Source organism: Saimiri boliviensis, chromosome 6, assembly GCF_048565385.1.
Source record: "Saimiri boliviensis isolate mSaiBol1 chromosome 6, mSaiBol1.pri, whole genome shotgun sequence".
NCBI classification, from domain to species: Eukaryota; Metazoa; Chordata; class Mammalia; order Primates; family Cebidae; genus Saimiri; species Saimiri boliviensis.
In genome coordinates, this window is record NC_133454.1 from 64,180,013 (window position 1) to 64,198,528 (window position 18,516).

The 18,516-nt window shown below is 51.4% G+C and overlaps 1 protein-coding gene and 1 long non-coding RNA gene across 2 annotated transcripts in view; one reads left to right on the forward strand and one right to left on the reverse strand.

Annotated features, from left to right (window-relative positions):
• The window catches only part of KCNJ5 (potassium inwardly rectifying channel subfamily J member 5), a 28,149-nt gene extending 20,915 nt beyond the window's left edge, over positions 1-7,234 (forward strand). The window contains exon 3 of the mRNA XM_003923513.4: positions 4,313-7,234. Coding sequence (XP_003923562.1) covers positions 4,313-4,635 — 323 coding nt within the window. The 3' untranslated portion in view covers positions 4,636-7,234. The remainder of the gene's footprint in view (positions 1-4,312) is intronic.
• On the reverse strand, positions 223-12,869 carry LOC141584843 (uncharacterized). Its single transcript, XR_012518057.1, has 3 exons — positions 12,804-12,869; positions 9,856-9,987; positions 223-391 (listed from the first exon to the last, which is right to left on the reverse strand). It is a non-coding gene; the product is annotated as an uncharacterized LOC141584843 (long non-coding RNA).
• Between the last annotated feature and the right edge of the window lie 5,647 nt (positions 12,870-18,516).

Here is an 18,516-nt window from a genome sequence, read left to right on the forward strand (position 1 = left end):
TGTAACTCCAGAAGATGCAGGCCAGTGCCTGAGTGTCCTGGGATGGCCCAGGCAGCAGGTTCAATCCCTAAAGTGTTAGCTACTCAAGATAGCTAATGCCGGCAGGACCTTCCCAACTTCAGGCACTGTCCTAAACCATAAACATCTATTATCTGGCTGAATGTCCTCCCATGCCCTAGGATAGTTTCTGTTAAGGTACAGATAAAGAAACAGGGACACAGACAGGCTAAATTACTTACCCAAGAGCAAGCGCTTTCAAGAGAGAATCAGGGTGGACATCGAGGCAGGGGACCCCAGAGCCAGCGCTTGGTTCCAACATGCCAAACTGCCCCTTCTCGGAACAGGTGTTCTACCCAGAAGAGCTTGCTGGTCAGATGGGTAATCTGATCTCCTGGTAATCATAGAGCAAAACAAAAGCGATCTGGTTTCTCTGCGGTGGGCTTCTCTCTGTCCTTATACACTGAGTCTCATCACTGGGAAAGGAGGGGATGCAGAGTTCCCTACACTAATAAGGGTTCTCACCAATCCTTTACTTGGAGAGACCTTTGCTGCAGGGGAGGGGCTCTTCAGGCTGGGCCCCCTCTGGAGCAGCCAGCCCTCAACGTTCTTACAGGAGGTTCGTGTAGAACCCAGGGCAGGCAAGGCTCCTTTCTCACCCCTACCCCACTAAAAAAAAAAAAAAACAGTGCATCCATGCTAAGGCATCAACAACCACGTATGCCTAAGAAAATGCCCTCTTTGTGGCCAGCATGGCACTTCCCCGCTCAGCTCCTGACTCAACAGTAGCTGGTAGTCAAGGAACCCCCCCGCCATTCCTCAGCCACTCGGCCATGGTAGAACTCTATGAGGTGGCTCCAGGGAGGCCAAGGCCTGGGGGCACCTGAGCTCTGGCTGAGGACCCTAGTCCCCACCCCACCCAACATCCTGCTTATTTCATTTCTGTCTCCTGCCTTCTCTCTCTCTCTCTCTCTCTCTCTCATACAATGAGCAGCTGGTCAGGCCCTAAGATGGGTTCTAGAACTCATTCATGCTCAGAAGGTGCTTGTCTATTTTTCTCATTCTTGCAAACAACCATGTAGGGCTGGCTTCAGGCTCATCTTACAGATGTGGAAGCGGAACTTCAAAAGCACTGTGTAGACAGCGAGTGTTCATACTCAGCTCTTCCACATATAAATCTGGAGATTCTCTCACCACTCTGGTCCCCTAAAATACTAAAGGCCTGTCAGAAAGATAGCCAAGCACACCTTGCAGCCCCCAGGAAGCTGGCTGCCGGGCAGGGGACTCAGACCCGGCCTCCAGAAGCCTTCCCATTTTGAAGTCGGTGGAAGCAGGAGAAAGTAATGACAAGCTCCAGGGACTGGTGCCTGAGGGGGCTGCTCGGCCATCTGCTGGGGGCTGGAGCCTGGCAGGCAACATATGGTGGCAGGCGGGCAGCCCCTAGGGCCGGGGACAGTCAGGACACTGGAGGCTTTCCCTTGCAGAGCTAGGGCCTGGCAGGTCACCCTGTCCTTGGCTCCAGGGTCAGAATCAGGACACAGGCTGCATTTCAGGGGAAGAGCTCCACCCTGAAGCCACACGAAAAGGATTGGATGAGAGACAAGCAGACAAATCATACCATTCCTGACCGCTCCCCAAGGCTGCCCTCACTCCCCAGCCACACAACAGGGAGAGCTCCCACAGGCTCATAGTGGAGGCAGCTGGTGCTATCTGCCCCGCTGGACCCCCAACCATACCTCACTCAAACTCAGGGGCCCACAGTCCATTGTCCTCATGCTTTGGCCTCCTCCCCTCTCACAACCTGAGCTATGCTTGCTCTGACCCAGAAACTGTAGGGGAGGGCTGGGGAAATAGGGCAGGAGACCTCGTACACATCTGTCCTGGGTGCGGATGGCTCGGTTGTCAGGCACGTGCAGCCAGGTGTGGGCTGGGAGTCCATGCCTTGGCTTGAGTAGCACAGGTCTGCCGTATCCCTCCCGAGCGGGGCTGAGCAAGCTGCTTACCTTGTCAGCAAAGTGAGGAAAATCAGTCTCCTCGGGCAGCTGGGAGGATTCAAGGTGAAAAGGAGCACCCTGTGCTGAGCACCATACCTGCCACCTGGAGAATCCTTTCCAAATGCACTGAGAAATGACAGGGACACAGCAGGATCTCTAGCTACAGGACAGCCGCTGCCACACCCCACGAGTAGCAGGAGGAGTCCAAAGGGGCTTTCCCTAAAGGGCCAAGGTCCTGCCCATGCCTTTCCCAAGGCCCTGGGAGCCTGCACACATCTGGCATAGTCTAGGCTGCTTTGGGCCTCTCTGCAGAGATTGTGGGGGCAAGGGTGAGGACTGAAGGGAGAGGTCCAGGCAGGCATCCCCAAGAGCAGAGAGCAGGGTGTGAGCCCATCTGTGTGGGTGCGCTGGGGCTGAGAAGCAGCCTTGGGCCTGGGTCTGGTTTGTACAAGCCCCCAGAGAAAGCCCAAAGTGGGAGGCAGAGGTGGGTGCCTTCAGCACCCAACCAGCACAGTTAATGCCTTCCTCGGCAAGAAGATTAAATATCAGAAAGCTGCTTTCCTGTGACCCTAAGCACAGAGGCCTCCTCATCCATAAACAAAGCTTCCCTCCCTCTCTGGAGAGAAAGCAACACCTAAAAATAGCACAGGCATGGCACGGGCTGAGTAGACAGGGAAACAAGGCATTGGAGCAGCCTCAAATCAAGAAGCCAAGCTGTGTGTGTGTGTCTGCTCCTCTTACTGTATGTATGTGTGTGTGTGTGTGTGAGCGTGGAGCCCTCTCTCCATATGTGTCTACCCAAAACAATCTCCATATGTTCCAAATGCCTGTCAGATTCTCCATGTTGATTCATGCTTAATTTACCTTTGCCCTTTCCTGCCTTTTTTCCCATCTCAGTCTTCTCGAAGTGAATGCTGTTTTCAGGAACCAAGTCCCTGCCTTCAACCATTCCAACATCTATTCACTCCAGTCTCTAGGAAACGACTTCCAGAATCTTGCATGTTGATTTCTAATTTTCTGCCACCACCATGCCTTGAAATGCCCAGGGAAAGGACTGTGTCCTATTCAGCTTTACATCTTGACTGCACTTAGCACAAAGTAGATGTTCGAGAAATGCTTGATGAATGATTGGATGAATGAAGGGATGCATGAAGGTATGGATGATTGATGGATGGATGAATGATGATTGGATGGACGGGTAATTGGGTAGATGGGTGGATGGATAGATGGGGGATAGTAAAGATGATTGGATGAATAGATGAATAAATAATTGGATGGAGAGATGGATGATTGGATGGATAGATGGATGGATGAATGGATAGCTGGCTGGATGGATGAATGGATGGATATATCTTTGCCCTTTCCTGCCTTTTTTCCATATCTGGAGGGATAGATGATTAGATGGATGGATGGATGGATGGATGGATAGCTGGATGGATGGATGACTGGATGGATATAACTTTGCCCTTTCCTGTCTTTTTTCCATATCTGGATGGATAGATGGTTATACGGATGGATGGATGGATGGATGGATGGATAACTGGATGGATGAATAAATGGATGGATTTATCTGAGTTCCCAAACAGCATACTCATGTATTTTTTCCATATCTGGTTGGATGGATGGATGGATGGATAGATGATTGGATGGATGGATGGATGATTGGATAGATGATTGTGTGTATGTATGTATGTATGTATGCATAAATGGATGGATAAATTGGATGGATGGATGAATGGATGATTGGATAGATGAATGATAGATGATTGGATGGATGGATGGATGGATAGCTGGTTGGATGAATGAATGGATGGATATATCTTTGCCCTTTCCTGCCTTTTTCCATATCTGGATGGATAGATGATTGGATGGATGGATGGATGGATGACCGGATGGATGGATAAATGGATGGATGTATCTTTGCTCTTTCCTGTCTTTTTTCCATATCTGGATGGATAGATGATTTGATGGATGGATGGATGGATGGATGGATGGATATATCTTTGCCCTTTCCTGCCTTTTTTCCCATATCTGGATGGATGGATGGATGGATAGATGGATGGATAGATGATTGGATGGATGATTGGGTGGATGATTGTATGTGTGTAGGTAGGTAGGTATAAATGGATGAATAAATGGATGGATAAATGGGTAGATGGGTGGTGGGTGGATGGATGGATGGGTGGATGGATGGATGGATGGATGGATGGATAGATGGATGGGTGGATGGATGGATGGATGGATGGATGGATAGATGGATGGATGGATGGATGGATAGATGGATGATTGCATTGTAATGCATATAACTTCTGTATCCTCAGGGATGACCTGCCAAGCCCGGAGCTCCTACATGGATACAGAGGTGCTCTGGGGCCACCGATTCACACCAGTCCTCACCTTGGAAAAGGGCTTCTATGAGGTGGACTACAACACCTTCCACGACACCTATGAGACCAACACACCCAGCTGCTGTGCCAAGGAGCTGGCCGAAATGAAGCGGGAAGGCCGGCTCCTCCAGTACCTCCCCAGCCCCCCACTGCTGGGGGGCTATGCTGAGGCAGAGGTGGATGCAGAGGCTGAGCAGAATGAGGAAGATGAGCCCAAGAGGCTGGGTGGGTCCAGGGAGGCCAGGGGCTCAGTGTGAGAGCTGCAGTCTCCCTAAGACCTCATGTCACTGGCTTCAGTGAGCACAGACACTGCAGAGCCTGGGGGCAGAGGAGGGGAATAGTTGAGTGTGCTTTTTGGGGGCTCAGAGGCCATCAAGGCTGTGGGGAGGAACCATGTAGTCAGCCCTCACAGCTCCCAGCACAGGGCCTCCCTGAGCCAGTGGCATCCTGTCTGGGCCCCCCATGGCAGTGCCGCCTCCTGAGGTTGCTGGCTAAAGCCAGGCCAGGATGAGTTTCCTCATGGTGAATGTTGCAGGGTGGTGTCTGTTCTCTCTCTGCCCTGGGTCACTTCCTTTTTTGAGTCTCACATAGCACTCCAGCAGCTGACACCGAGAGAAGGCTGTCACCTTGTCCCCTCATTCCTTCCACCCTGAGGCTTGCTGTGGATCCAGAGAGGAGCCTTGCCTGATGGAAGCTCAAACCTCCAGTCTGGGATGAGTTCACAGAGCCCTCATGGGTTAAGGTCCATCTATGTCACGTAGGCAATTCCTTTTAAATCAGATACCGACGACCCATGACTGCGAGCTAAAGAGCATACAGCCCTTGGTGTTCTCTGCTATCTGCCAAGTATGTGTGTTTTTCCTCTGCTGTGTTCTGTGTGTTCAATGTAGCCTATTGAAGATTCTATCTCATTAGAGTGACTCTTAGAAGGTGGCCTGGGACTAGACAGCCCCTCTGAGCACATGCATAGTGGCATCAGCAGCTTCCTGCCATACTCCCAATCACACTGTACCCTGCACCTCCCACCAAAGGGGAACCCCAGCAGCTGGAGTTTTTCTAGTGCTTTTTGGCCCAAGAATCTCAGAGAGTTTCTAATCATCACAGTAGTTTTTTTTGTTGTTGTTTGTTTTTTGTTTTGTTTTGTTTTGTTTTATAATCTCCGCGAACCTGTGGTGTGACCTGGGGAGAGAGCTGAGTGTCAGGGGGCACAATGAGCTAGGTGGCTGTGAAACAGGGAGCATTTTAAAATCAGCATCTGTCCCCAGTTGTGGCCGAGACACCCTGACCTCAAGGCTCAGCCCTTTTGCCATCAAGGCAGATGATGGGATGTAAATCAAAAGCAACAGGTGATTGCAGTGGCAGCTTCACCATCAAGCCCAGCCTGGACCAAACTCCCAGCCTCGTGCTGAAAAGCCCCAGGGCCTCCCTCTGCAGGCAGGGTTACAACCGGGAGGGCGGGGTAGAGAGGGCAGGGAGGATGCCCTGGGGAAGGCAACGGGAGTGGCTGCCCCTCCACCCCCAGGCTGGAAACAAGAGGGCAAGGGGGCTCAGCAGGAGGCTTGGGGGATAGACTGAGTATTAGGAGGAAAAACGTAGAGAAGAGTCTGAAAATCAGCAACTTCAATGGCTTTTCTGATCTGGAGGTCCAGGAAGAGCGAGGGTGGAAGCAGGCAGATTGTCAGGTACTGAAACAGGCTGGTCTGACTTGGAGAGAGAGTGCCCATGTTCCCAGACCACAGAAGTATGAAGGCCTCACCCACAGTCTCTAAAGCTCTCAAATGGCCTTTGAGAATGGAAGTCTTTCCCTGCCCTGGACATGTCGCTCCTCCCTGGAAGAGGAGCAGAGCCATAGAGAAGTAGGAAGTTGAGACAGCAAAGGGAAGGCTTCAGAGCTCAGGCCAGGCTCATCTCAGGCGGGTTTTCTGGAAGGAAGAGGAGGGGGGCAGCCTGGGACAGTGACTGCCTCTGTGGGCTGCTCACTCCCAGGGAGGGTCTCTGTGGGCTTCGCTCCTGGGCTGGATTTTGAGAGGTGGGCAGGGTGCCATGGCCATGTGAGGTATTCCCACCAGTGGCAGGGCATGGGGTCGTGGTCCCAGGTATCCTTCAGGGGGAAGCAGGACTTGGAGGGAATGGGGAATGGGCTGGCACGCCACTCAAGGAAAGAGGAAGCAGACAGTGCCCCAGCAGGGGAGCTGTGTGTCCCCAGGAGTCTCGGACAGGGAGCCCTTCACTAAGGCTGGGTGCCTTTCAGAGGAGCTACAGCTGGAACCTCCGGCTGGGCCCAGCACTCACCCAGGGTACCCCAGACCCCAGGGTTATTAACAGGAAAAGCATTCCACACCCCCTTGCGGGATCTAAGTCTGTCTTTGGACCAGTCAGTCCCCCCAGGTTAGAGCCCATGACGGGGTCAGCTAAGCAAGGGAGGGAAGGTGAAGGCGAAGGCAGCCTGGCACCTGGATATCAACCTGGCTCCTCCCCATACCTGCCTTCATTTATGACTCTGAAACATCCCCCACGTGACCAAGGGAGCCATTGTCTCGTTCTCTCACTCCATCAGGGCCCTCCATGAGCCAGGACCAAGTCACACCTCTCAGCCACGTCTAGAAGCTCTGGGTAGAGGAGAGGAAGAATGCAGAGGGTCCTATGGCAAAGCTCCCTGCCTGGCTTGAGCCTGGGCATACTGGCAGCAGTGCAGCCTGGCCCCAGTGTGCCTCCTCTGCCTTCTACCAATTTAAAAGCAAGAAGACCCCCTTCACATCCCGAGGAAATCTCCTACTGGGTGACCAGTTGATCCAATGAAAGTTTGAAAAGTTCTTCCTTTTCTACAAGTTATTGATTAAACACAGACTTACTAAATGCAAAGTCTGATGATGGACAGAGTTTCAAGGGGTCACTTTCAAAACAATTAATTTATGTAGAGACATGGTCTCACTCTGTCACCCAGGCTGGAGCGCAGTGGTACAACCTCTGCTTACTGCAACCTCTGTCACCTCCGAGGTTCAAGGGATTCTCATGCTTCAACCTTCCAAGAAGCTGAGATTACAGGCGCGAGCCACTGCTCCCGGCCATTTTCAAAACATTGCTCCTGTATACAAATCACTCAAAAGCCACAGCCCTTGGTTCTGTGATGGCTCTGAGCCCACGCCATCACATCTGATGGACTCCAGAGAGCTGAGACCCGCTTTAAGATGGGGTCGTGCACTCACTGGTCATTTCCACAGTCTTCAGTATCTCCAAAATCCCAAAGTGATATTTCACTTTCAGACACTGAACGTTTGGAGAGCTGGTTTCTTGCCTTAATTTAAGCCCTCTGAGAATGTCCGCTGTAAGGGAGAAGCCTCCAGGAACTTAGAGAGAACTCGTTCCCACTGGTTTTCCTGCTCCACCAATCTGACATCTAACAGATGCTGTCACCAGTGCTGGAAGGATCGTGTCCCCAGGCCAGGGCAGAACGAGCACTGCCCGTGACTCTCCCCTTCAGACTCCACTCCCGCTGGCCTCCCGTGTAGTCAGGGAGCCCACTGCCCATCACCTCCTACTGCTGCTTTGAGGTTGAGGTCCTGGCTTGAGCAATTACCTTGCTGGAGGAGAGGACCCCCTGCTGTCTGGGGAGCATCATCATTGCTCATGATCTGTAACAGTGGGGTGACCTTTTCACACCCCTTATCTCATGGCTTGCCTTCCAGCCCCCCTCAATCCTGTGCCTCATATGAGGTGAGTCCCAGAGAAACTTAAATTGCTTGTACTGAAGTTGCCAAAAAACAAACGTTGCCCATTGTCTTTTGAGACGGTGCCCTGAAAACACCTCTGCCAAGCACCACTGAGCATGTGTTAGGTGCCTGCCGTGGGTCAGACACTTGATTCTCAAAACACTGCTGAGAAGCTCTTAGTAACCCCTTACCAATGGGACAGTTGAGGCTTAGCGAGGTTTATGAGCTTCCTAAGGCCACGGGTAGTAATGTGAGGCAGGGTCTTGGTGCCCAGCGCCTCCCAAACAAACAGCAGGGGTCATGATCCTGCCCAAACTCTTGTGCCCATGGCTCCTTGCTGGGCCTGGGCAACAGAGATCAGAGGAGCCCTGGTCAGGGTGGCATCGTGGGCTGTACTGTAGAGTCCCAGCTTCCACGCACAATGTGCCCCTGTGGCGGGAAAATTGGGAAACAACCTTTCTCTAGTTCCCAGAGAGCTAATGAGCTGCAGAAAGAGATTAGACAGCGAAGAATTGCTTTCGGGGAGAAGCCACTTATCGGCTCGCCTTGGTTTCTGCTAACAACGTCTCCTTAAACTGCTGTCAAATCTTTTCCTCCCTGGGTAGGTTTCATCAATCTTCTTATGAAAAAGAACACAACTGCAGCATTAACAATTCACTCAATAAAATGGACTTGACCTCGCAGAACTCCTTCTCATTTTAAACATACGGCCAGCAGTTTCCTGTTTAAACTCATTACCAGTTTTAGAAACTTTGTTTTTCTTGGTTTTGTTAATCTAAAAATGTAGTATCAACATCTAGACTGGTTTCGAGGTGGAAGAATGGGCAAAGGTGGGGCAGAGATGGCCGGACCGGGGCAGCTGCACCAGGTGTTTGGAGGTAGAGCTGGTGACAAATGTAGGCGGTGCGGGCAGTGTGGGTTCTCACATTAAGTCATTCGTTCCAGCCCCAAATACCTTCTGTACATTCTTTAATGTCAAATATTCAGAACCCACATTAACTATGTAATGAGTAACTTTAAAAATATCTACTTTAGGGGGCTACTGGACTAGCATTTTGCTTTCAGGGCATAAATTTGCAAAATGATTGCTTTTGCTGAACAGTAGGGAAGGGGCAGAGGAGGCTGTGATACCTCATGTTAGCAAAGAATCTCAGGATCTTTCAAGAGAAGTCCCAAAGTTTCCATTGGAAATGTCTTTAACAGTAGAGGATGTGATATTGGCTTCTCTTCTGCTCTGGTCACCCAGTGGTAATATTGAAGAGCTAAAATTTACTGAAAATCCCTCACAGACACTATCCTGAAAGGATAAAGTGGATCACCGGGGATCTGATTCAAAATGAGAAGCAGTGTTTTCAGCTGGGAAAGGCAGCACAGCCCTGATGTGTGTGGGGGTGTTTCCCTTGCCCCATGGCCCACCCACAGTAAACGGGCATCGGTGAATCTGTGTGTGGAACTTGGGCCAAAAGCACATGCTGAGCCTCAGAATCAGCCGTGAACAAGAGTATCTGGTGATGCTGAGGGTGAATTGCCTTCACGGTGGGAAAGACCCACACAAAAGCTAGGTAGGAGCTCTGGGGATGGCCCTTGCCTGGGGATGGCAGTACAATTACTGTTCAGTGTCAGGATGGAGACATGAGGTCAGGGGAAACGATGAATCTGTGAATTTGCACATTTGCCAGTCAAGCTCAGATAGCAATTCGAGGAAGGAGAACTAGACACATAATCTAATAAAAGCAACAATCTGAATGCTACCTGTAGAAAACTCACCCGGGCCCAGAAGATGCGCTCCGCTTGTTCCAGTCAGAAGACCAACACTGATGCATGCACAGCAGGTATCTCCTTAGACCTTGTTAGATCCCAGCCGTAAAGTGTGCTGACTTTCTTATGGTAAATAAATGTCTAGGAAGGAGTTTTGAAGACAGAAACATTGCTGACTTTTTCTCTAAGTGAGGATTTACATTGATTCAGAAGCTGCTATTCAAATAACCTTGGCTCACTTGGTGGAAGCAAAAATCTTAAATCCCAGAGGAGAAATTACTGAGAATTTGGGCACATTAACATATACTTGGAGCTTCATTTTTCTACCAAGTAAGCAAAAGCGTAAGCGGAGCCATCCTCGGCTGCGCTGGGCGGGTCTGCAGCAGTGAGTAAGGAGGTGACGTGTTGGAACACTGAGAACTCCTGTGTGCACCCACTGGATGCCACATTCCAAATTGCCTCTTTTTTTTTTTTTTTTTTTTTTTTTGAGACAGAGTCTTGTTCTGTTGCCCAGGCTGGAGTGCAATGGTGTAGTCTCGGCTCACTGGAACCTCTGCTTCCCAAGTTCAGGTGATTCTCCTGCTTCAGCCTCCCAAGTAGCTGGAATTACAGGCACCTGCCACCACACCAGGCTAACTTTTGTATTTTTAATGGAGATAGGGTTTCCCCATGTTGGCCAGGCTGGTCTTGAGCTCCTGACCTCAAGTAATCTACCCACCTTGTCCTCTCAACGTACTGGGATTACAGGTGTGAGCCACCATGCCTAGCCCCCAAATCACCTCTTAAATAAACATGCTCGTGAAACATGCAGCCAGCCCTGTGTGATATGAAGCTTCAAGGCAGTGACAGTATCCTCACCTCACCGTGTAGTTACCTGGGGAAGTGGGCGGACATGACCACTCAAGAATGCACTCACCTTCTCTCTCTCTACAGGGGCGACCCTGCTTGCTCTGGTTCATGGAAACAGCTAGGAAAGGAGGAAGCGCATATGCTGAACCCAGACTGTGCCCTGATGGATAAGAATGTGGCTGTTTAATCTCCTGGTGTCTTTCCCATTCAATAATTGCACTGGGAGAGCCTTACCCTCCTCCTCTTCAGATTAAGCACTCCACAAACACACCCTGTCTTTATATATAAGATAAAATCCTTCACACCTGTAATTCTAGCACCTTGGGAGGCCGAGGCAGGCGGATCACGAAGTCAAGAGATCGAGACCATCCTGGACAACATGGTGAAACCCCATCTCTACTAAAAATACAAAAAAATAGTTGGATGTGGTGGTGTGCACCTGTAGTCCCAGCTACTCGGGAGGCTGAGGCAGGAGAATTGCTTGAACCTGGGAGGTGGAGTTTGCAGTGAGCCAAGATTGTGCCACTGCACTCCAGCCTGGTGCCTGGTGACAAAGCGAGACTCTCTCTCAAAAAAAAAAAAAAAAAAAAAATCCTGCCGGGACCACTCCTGTTCATGTCTCCCAGAACCCACGGCAGCAGCAGAGCCTGGATATTAGTCTGGGAGCTGATCATCCTGATCATTCCCTTTGGAATTGGTGGAGCTTTGCAGGGCGTTCCAACAACCATCTCATTGTGATAAAGGATTAAAATGACACCTCAGAAAATGTAGCGCCAACTCCACACAAGGGCCAAAGGATATCTGTCTTTTCATTATAATTTTCCCACATATTCATTATTCAGCAAATATTTAGTGAGCACCTACTATGTACCCAGAGCAGAAACAGGCACTGCAAACTCAGTGGTGATCAAGACTGTCTTAGTCCACTGGGGCTGCATTATAAAAATACCTTAGCATGGGTAATGTCTAAAGAGCAGAGGCTTCCTGCTCACAGTTCTGAAGGCTGGGAATGCCAAGATCAAGATCAGGCCGCCAGCAGATCAGGTATCTGGTGAGGGCCTGTTCCTCACAGATGGTACCTTCCAGGTGTCCTTACTTGGTGAAAGGGGCCAACAGGCTCCCTGAAGCCGCTTTCATAAGGGCACTCATCCATCATGAGGATCCGCTCTCATGACCTCATCACCACCCAAAGGCCCTGCTTCCTTGTGTCATCACCTTAGGGGCTAGGTTTCAGAAAAGGAATTTTAAGGGAACATAAATATTTAGACCATAGCAGAGATGATATGGTCTCTTGCCCTGGTGAAATTTGCTGCCTGGTGAGGAGAGGGAGAGACAGAGACAGAAAAAGCACACAAATCAAAGAATCACGGTTCACAATAAGGCCTATGAGGGAAACAAACGGGGCTGAGATCAGGAACGGCAGGGATGCCTCTGGGGAGGCTCTGAGGGGGGCCTGGGAGCTGGGTCTTGAAACAGAAGCAGGAATGAGCTCCTCTGGAAAGGGTTCTGGGGGAACAGCTGTATGCAAAGGTCCTGGGGGTGTAAGGGGCAGCTGTATCCAAAGAACTGGAAAAAGCCCAGGGAAGCAGCAGCCCTGGGGAAGGGGGAGCAGGGAGTCGGCCCAATCCTGGCTGGGAGCCAGGGCTGACAGTTCAGATCTCATGGCAGGTTCTGGGGAGAGCGCAGCAGGGGGCTTATGCGGGCGGTGTGGGGGCCTGGTATGAGTTCACCCTGAGATGGTGTAGCCTTTCCTCTCTCCTGGGTGTCACGGGTCATTAGCCACATTGGGGCATGATCTGAGCAGCTCTGTTGGGCTGTACTCAGCCCTGCCCTTTAAGGACTACAAGTCACAGGTCAATCTAGGTTCTTTTAATAAATATTTCCAAGTTGTAAACTCAGGAGTATTTCTGAGCCATCCTGGACAAATCCCTCCTAAGTAGTATCGCACATGCCCTGTGTGACAGAAGCTGGGCAGATTGTTTGAGGACCCTTCCCAGTGCCAAGGTCCATGGCCCACATCACTGCCCCATTTCCCCCCTGCCTGCACCCAGGGAATGGGCTCAGCCCGCCGCCTACGTAGGGTGCCATGTGGTACGTGGGCTCCTTACCAACGTGGCGAAGGCTTCCAGCTCACAGCCCTGACCCTGAGAGCTGGTTCCACATCCATTTCAAACAGGCAGCATCTGAAAGAGAAAACCAGTCTCTCTTCAAGGCCCTTAAAGTGTTCATCTTAAGAGAGAAATTGCATTTCTCAAAGCACTGCTCGTGCATCTGACATTTGCACATCTGGAAAGCTGGGATTGCTTGATGTGGCGCTCAGTGAAATCCAGCTCTCCCTTCGCCTCCCACCCTCTCCCTTTCATGATCCTCTTCCCAGCTCCAATCCTGGATTCCCTGGGCCCTGCCCTCTGCCTCCAGCTTTCCTACCTTCCATGCATAATGCCCCATATCCCAGCCAGGTTAACCATTCTCTGTGTATAAAAATCAGATTGCTCCTTTAAAAAAAAAAAAAAAAAAAACCTACAAACAGAACCCTTTCAAAGTGGAGGGCTTTGCAGTTGGTTCTTTACATGTAGAATTAGGGTGTTCCTAGAAGCCTTTTCGGGCCATCTTTTTAGGCTAGATGTAACTTGAAATCATTCACTAGTGGACTCAGCAAGCATTTGCCAAGCCCCTCTGTGTCCTGAGCACCTTGCCAGGACCTGGCTCAGTCCACGCCCTCTGGGAGCCCACAGCCAAGTGGGAAGGAGGGTTCTGCACTGATTGCTCTGATTCATTGCATAGAATAATTTTTGTTTATTTAAAAACATCTTTCTATTTTATAAAGAAAAATGTCCATGTCATTGGACAAGAACCAAGAACCAGGTTCTTGGACAAAAGGCAAGAACCCGGTAAAAACACATGGACGCATTCACACACACACACACACACACACACACACACACACAGAGAGAGAGAGAGAGAGAGAGAGAGATAGTGAAAGAAAAGACTAAACGTGCAGGGTTTGTTAACAAAAGCAATGATTTACCATCAAATCAGTATTAATGATTTACACCTTTAAAATGTGCCATCAAAAGACAGCGCCGATTCCAGGCAAAACCTTCGTCCTCTCCACAGCTTTCAGAGCGCGCTCCGTGGGAGACTTCACTTGAACCTTCTGAACCGGCAGCGTCCAGCACCCCGCCCGGGGCCTGCCTCGCCCGCCCCGCCTGCAGAAAGCTATTCTGGGTCTCCTGAGGGTGCCCCCTGGGCTCCTCCAGGCTGCAGCGCCGGCGTCCCTGTTTCTTAGGTCACAGCGAACGCAGTTCCCAAGATTTCTTTCATGCTCCAAGTGTTTAAAAAGAAACAGAAATGAAAAGGAATCGCGGCTCTTCATCCCCCGACCTGAGAGATGCCCCTGCCGACCTGAGAGGGATCCCTGCGGACCTGAGAGGCACCTGCCATCGGGCTCCCGCGCCCTCTGCCCCGCCCGGTCCCGCCCCGCCGGCCCCCTGAGCCCCATGAGCCGCCGCATTCCTGCCTGAGGCCAGCAGGGGGCAGCACTTGCCAACCGGCCACGCGGGACAGCGGGCTCCGGAAGGGGCAGGAGAAGGAATGCCGGGCCAGCTGCGTGGGAAGGAGGCCGTGCAGCTGCAGCTATGTAGCTGAATTTGAGAGTTTAAGGGCAATAATTCGCAGAGGGAGAGGGGAGTGTGAGGAAGGAGCCCCGACCCCTGGCTTGCAGAAGCAGATGGACAGAGCCTGCACAACCCCTGAGCCTCACTCTCATTTAGAGAGGTTGGGAGTGAGTTTTTTGAGCCAACCCCCTGCATTTCCACGTTTGCATCTGAGGACCCTCAAAAGCTGGCATTTGCATACACCTAGATCTCCGAAGACAGAGCAGTGAGAGTCCTAAGTTTGGGAGTCATCCGGCTGTAGGTGGGACTTGAAGCTGAGTTCCTAGCTAAGATTGTCCTCGAAGGAGGGAGAGCGTGGACAGAGAGGCAGGCGAGGACTGACTCTTGAGGGGCTCCCTCGTTCAATGGGCAGAGGCTGGACAGGAGGATGCCTCTCCTCAGGAACTAGAGGGCTCTCCATGGCCCTGGCCTTCAAGTGCTCTCTGGGTGTTAACCTGGGAAGACCCTCCCAGAGACCAGCACCACTACGGCTTCCGAGGTCCCTGTGATTCCAGGGGATGCTGCGTAAGGAGCCCACGGAAGGGTCCTCTGGTGAAAATGTGCCAGGGCAAGCGCAAGGCTCCACTGGTTTATGCGCCTCCTGAGCAGAGCAGCCCTCACCATCCCCACCACAATCCTCTGCTCCCCTCAGGCCCACCGTCCCTGAGGAAGCCCAGATGGCCTCTCCTGCACCCCCGGGCTTCACTGCCACCGCTTCCCTCCGCTCTGAGTGCGGCCATCTCTTCTTGCTGGCTTGCTTACTTGCTTGTCACAGGATCTGGGCTGCTCTGACTTCCTAATTAGCTCTTTTCATGTTGTAACTCCGCAATTTCTCTTGATTTCCACTGCCCATTTAAATGCCTTATTTTCATTTTTGAAGCATTCCTTTAAACTTCCTGTCACCTCGTTGGTTTCTATTGTGATGTGTGACAGGTAGCTGGCTTAAAAGAGTGAATTTCCGTATTCTCCTTACAGAGTTGCATTTTCCCATCAACTGGAGAAAAGACAGCGGAATCAGTGAAATAGCTGGTGGGCAGAAAGGGGCACTGAAGAAAGCAGTGGCTCCTTTTGCAATCTGAGAGCTCAGGGAGGCCGATCTCAGAAGCCAGTGGCTGGGGGAGAGCTTTGTAGTTAACAGGGACTTTGATTCTCACAGCACTGCCGCCCAGTGCACCCCATCGCCCTTAATTTATATTTGACCTTGCCTAGGATAGCCTATTCTGGAAGATAATTCTTAAGCAGTTTTGGTTGTAGTTTCAATGACATGTTCCACTTCATCTCATTCACTACAGGACGGTCTTTGCATGTCACGAGTCAGTGCTCACCATTTCCAGGTGCCCTTGTCTTTCTCTAGACAACTTTCAGTTTCTTCAGCAAAACCCTTCAGCCAGGTTTCACAGACATGTCTGGCAGACTGTGACATTTTCACTCACACATCTACAGCACACACACAAAGACACAGCCCCCTCCAAGATTTACAGCAATCCATTCCTAATTCTATAGCTCACTTCTTTCTTACGGACCTTTGAGTGCATTACAATCACCCTTGCCTTAATCACTAATTTACAATTAGAGTTATACATGGAAAACCATACATATTAGATTAACATTCTCCCCTTGCATAAGCATGTCACTGTCATCTTCAAACACCACCCAAATGGGGAGCCGAAAGCATTTTCAGCTGCACTTCGAGTGTCCACCTCATCTTGGGGGGAAAAAAAAAGGTTTTTCTTCTCTTTCTTTCTTCATTTATGAGACAGTCTCACTCTGTCACTCAGGCTGGAGTTCAGTGGTTCGATCTCAGATCACCGAACCCAGGTTTCAAGCAATTCTCCTGCCTCAGCCACCCGAGTAGCTGGGATTACAGGCACCAGCCACCATGCACAGTTAATTTTTGTATTTTTAGTAAAAGACAGGTTTCACCATGTTGATCAGGCTGGCCTTGAACTCCTGACCTCAAGTGATTCCCCGCTATCTCCATCCCTGGCCTCGGCCTCCCGAAGTGCTGAGATTATAGGCGTGAGCCACCGTGTCTGGCCAAAAACTTCCTTTTCAATCTAACAGACCCAGATTCAACCTCTGAGTCTCTTTCTCTGCAGCACAGTGGTAACTACCTCATGGACTATTACAGAATTAAATAAGATTTCATGGGGGTGGCCTCACTCAAAGTGGCATCCCTGTAAACATTCACTCCTCTCCCCTTTAAATCCGGGCCAGATGTGGAGAGAGGCGGAGTCTCTTCCACCCTCGTCCTCCTTTGCGTCACTGTCCTGGTGTTTTCCCTGTCACTCTTGGCTTTCCAGGAACCTCTTGGGCTGAGCGGGCCGCACATCCCCTCCAGCAGCAGTCAGCTGTGCTCCTGTTGGTGTTGCTCTGGACGGGACTGTCCCCCTACTGGGGAGCCCCCCACACTCTCCCGGGACACTTCCTCCTCTTCCTTCTATACAACTCACCCCGCCTGATCCTGCAGTGATTTGCTGAGCACGTACTAAGCACCTGGCTGCCCTGTGCCCGGTGCCACGGCACCAGGTCCTGGCTCAGGGCTTTCTGGTAGGCACCCAAGTCAGAGTCAGCCATGCTGCCCACGCACCCAGTGCAGGGTTCTGGGCCAAGGGCCCATCCAGCTTCCCTCTGACCACCCCATACATGAGGGGTCAGGTGAGAGCCCTTTCTAGAAAAGCAAGTTCCCCCTGCCCCTTGGCTTGTGAGGTTAGTGGGGGGAGGGGGTCTTGCTTTGACATGGGGGAGGGACCCATTGGAGCCTTTAGAAATGGAATTCTCTGCCTACTTGCGTGGGCACTCAGTGGAGCCGCTGCTTATGAAGCAGACAGCTGCTTTGCAGTGACGAATACACCAGATGTGAGGGAGACTCGTGGAGTGAGTCACAGTGGAAGGCTATAGCACATTCATCTACAGCAGAAGCGCTCCCAGAGAGTCATTTGCCAGGTCATACAGCAAAACAGTGACCTCAGCCCCCAGGGCACTGCGGCCTATGAGCAGCGGGGCATCTGTCCTGAGAGCTGGGCAGGCTCTGGGAGGGCCAGCTGCCCTGGCACCTGAAGCACTTCCTGGCGAGAGCAGGGAACAAGAGGGTGCATGTGGAGGTCAAACTTGGAATTGGCTTCCTGGATAATTCCCTCCCTCGATCCCCGATCCCACTCCTTGGAGGTGCAAAGAGAAAACTGCCACTGAGAAGGAGACTGGGGGTTAGGGAGGCAGAGGCTTGGTGGGTGGGAAGTTAGGGAGGCAGCAGGGAGGCAGAGATTATGGAGGCTGGGGTTAGGGAGGCTGGGGTTGTGAACCCGCACTGCCTGCTCCCTCTGCAGCCAGGCAGGTGTCCTGTCTCTGGCCAGCTCCTTCCTGGCCTCCTTTCCCTGTCACATGGAGTGGGTTTTCGTTCCCCTGCACTCCTCCTCTATGTAGTTGTTGAGAACTGGTTCTTGCCTTCTGCTGTGAACCGAATGCCTGTGTCCCCGCAACACCAAATTCCCATGTTGAAACCCTAACCCTGATGTGTTGGGATTTGGACGTAGGGCCTTGGGGAAGGGATTAGCCTTAGGTGAGGTCAGGAGGGTGGGGCCCTGCGAGTGGGATTAAGGCCTTTAGGAAAAGAGGAAGAGGCCAGGCACGGTGGCTCAGGCCTGATATCCCAGCACTTTGGGAGGCCGAGGTGGGCAAATTACCAGAGCTCAGAAGTTCAAGACCAGCCTGGGCAACAGAGCAAAACCCCATCTCTACAAAAAATTCAAAAATTAGGCAGGTGTGGTGGCACACACCTGTAGTCCCAGATATTCGGAAGGCTGAGGCAGGAGAATTGCTTGATTCTGAGAGATCCAGGCACTCCAGCCTGGGCAACAGAGTGAGACTGTGTCTTGGAAAATAAAAAGAACCAGGAAGAGACAGAAGATCCTTCTCTCTTTGTGCCACGTGAGAATACGAGGAGAGGGTAGGCTTCTGCAAACCGGGACATGACCCCTCCCAAAACATCAGATCTGCTGGCACCTTCATCACGGACTTCTCAGCCTCCAGAGCTGTGAGAAATAAACGTTGATTGTTTAAGCCACTCCGTCTATGGTGTTCTATGACACAGCCCAAGCTGACTAAGACACCCTCCGAGGAGGACAGGCAGCAGGGCATCCCTGGGGAGGTACAGCCAACCCCTGTG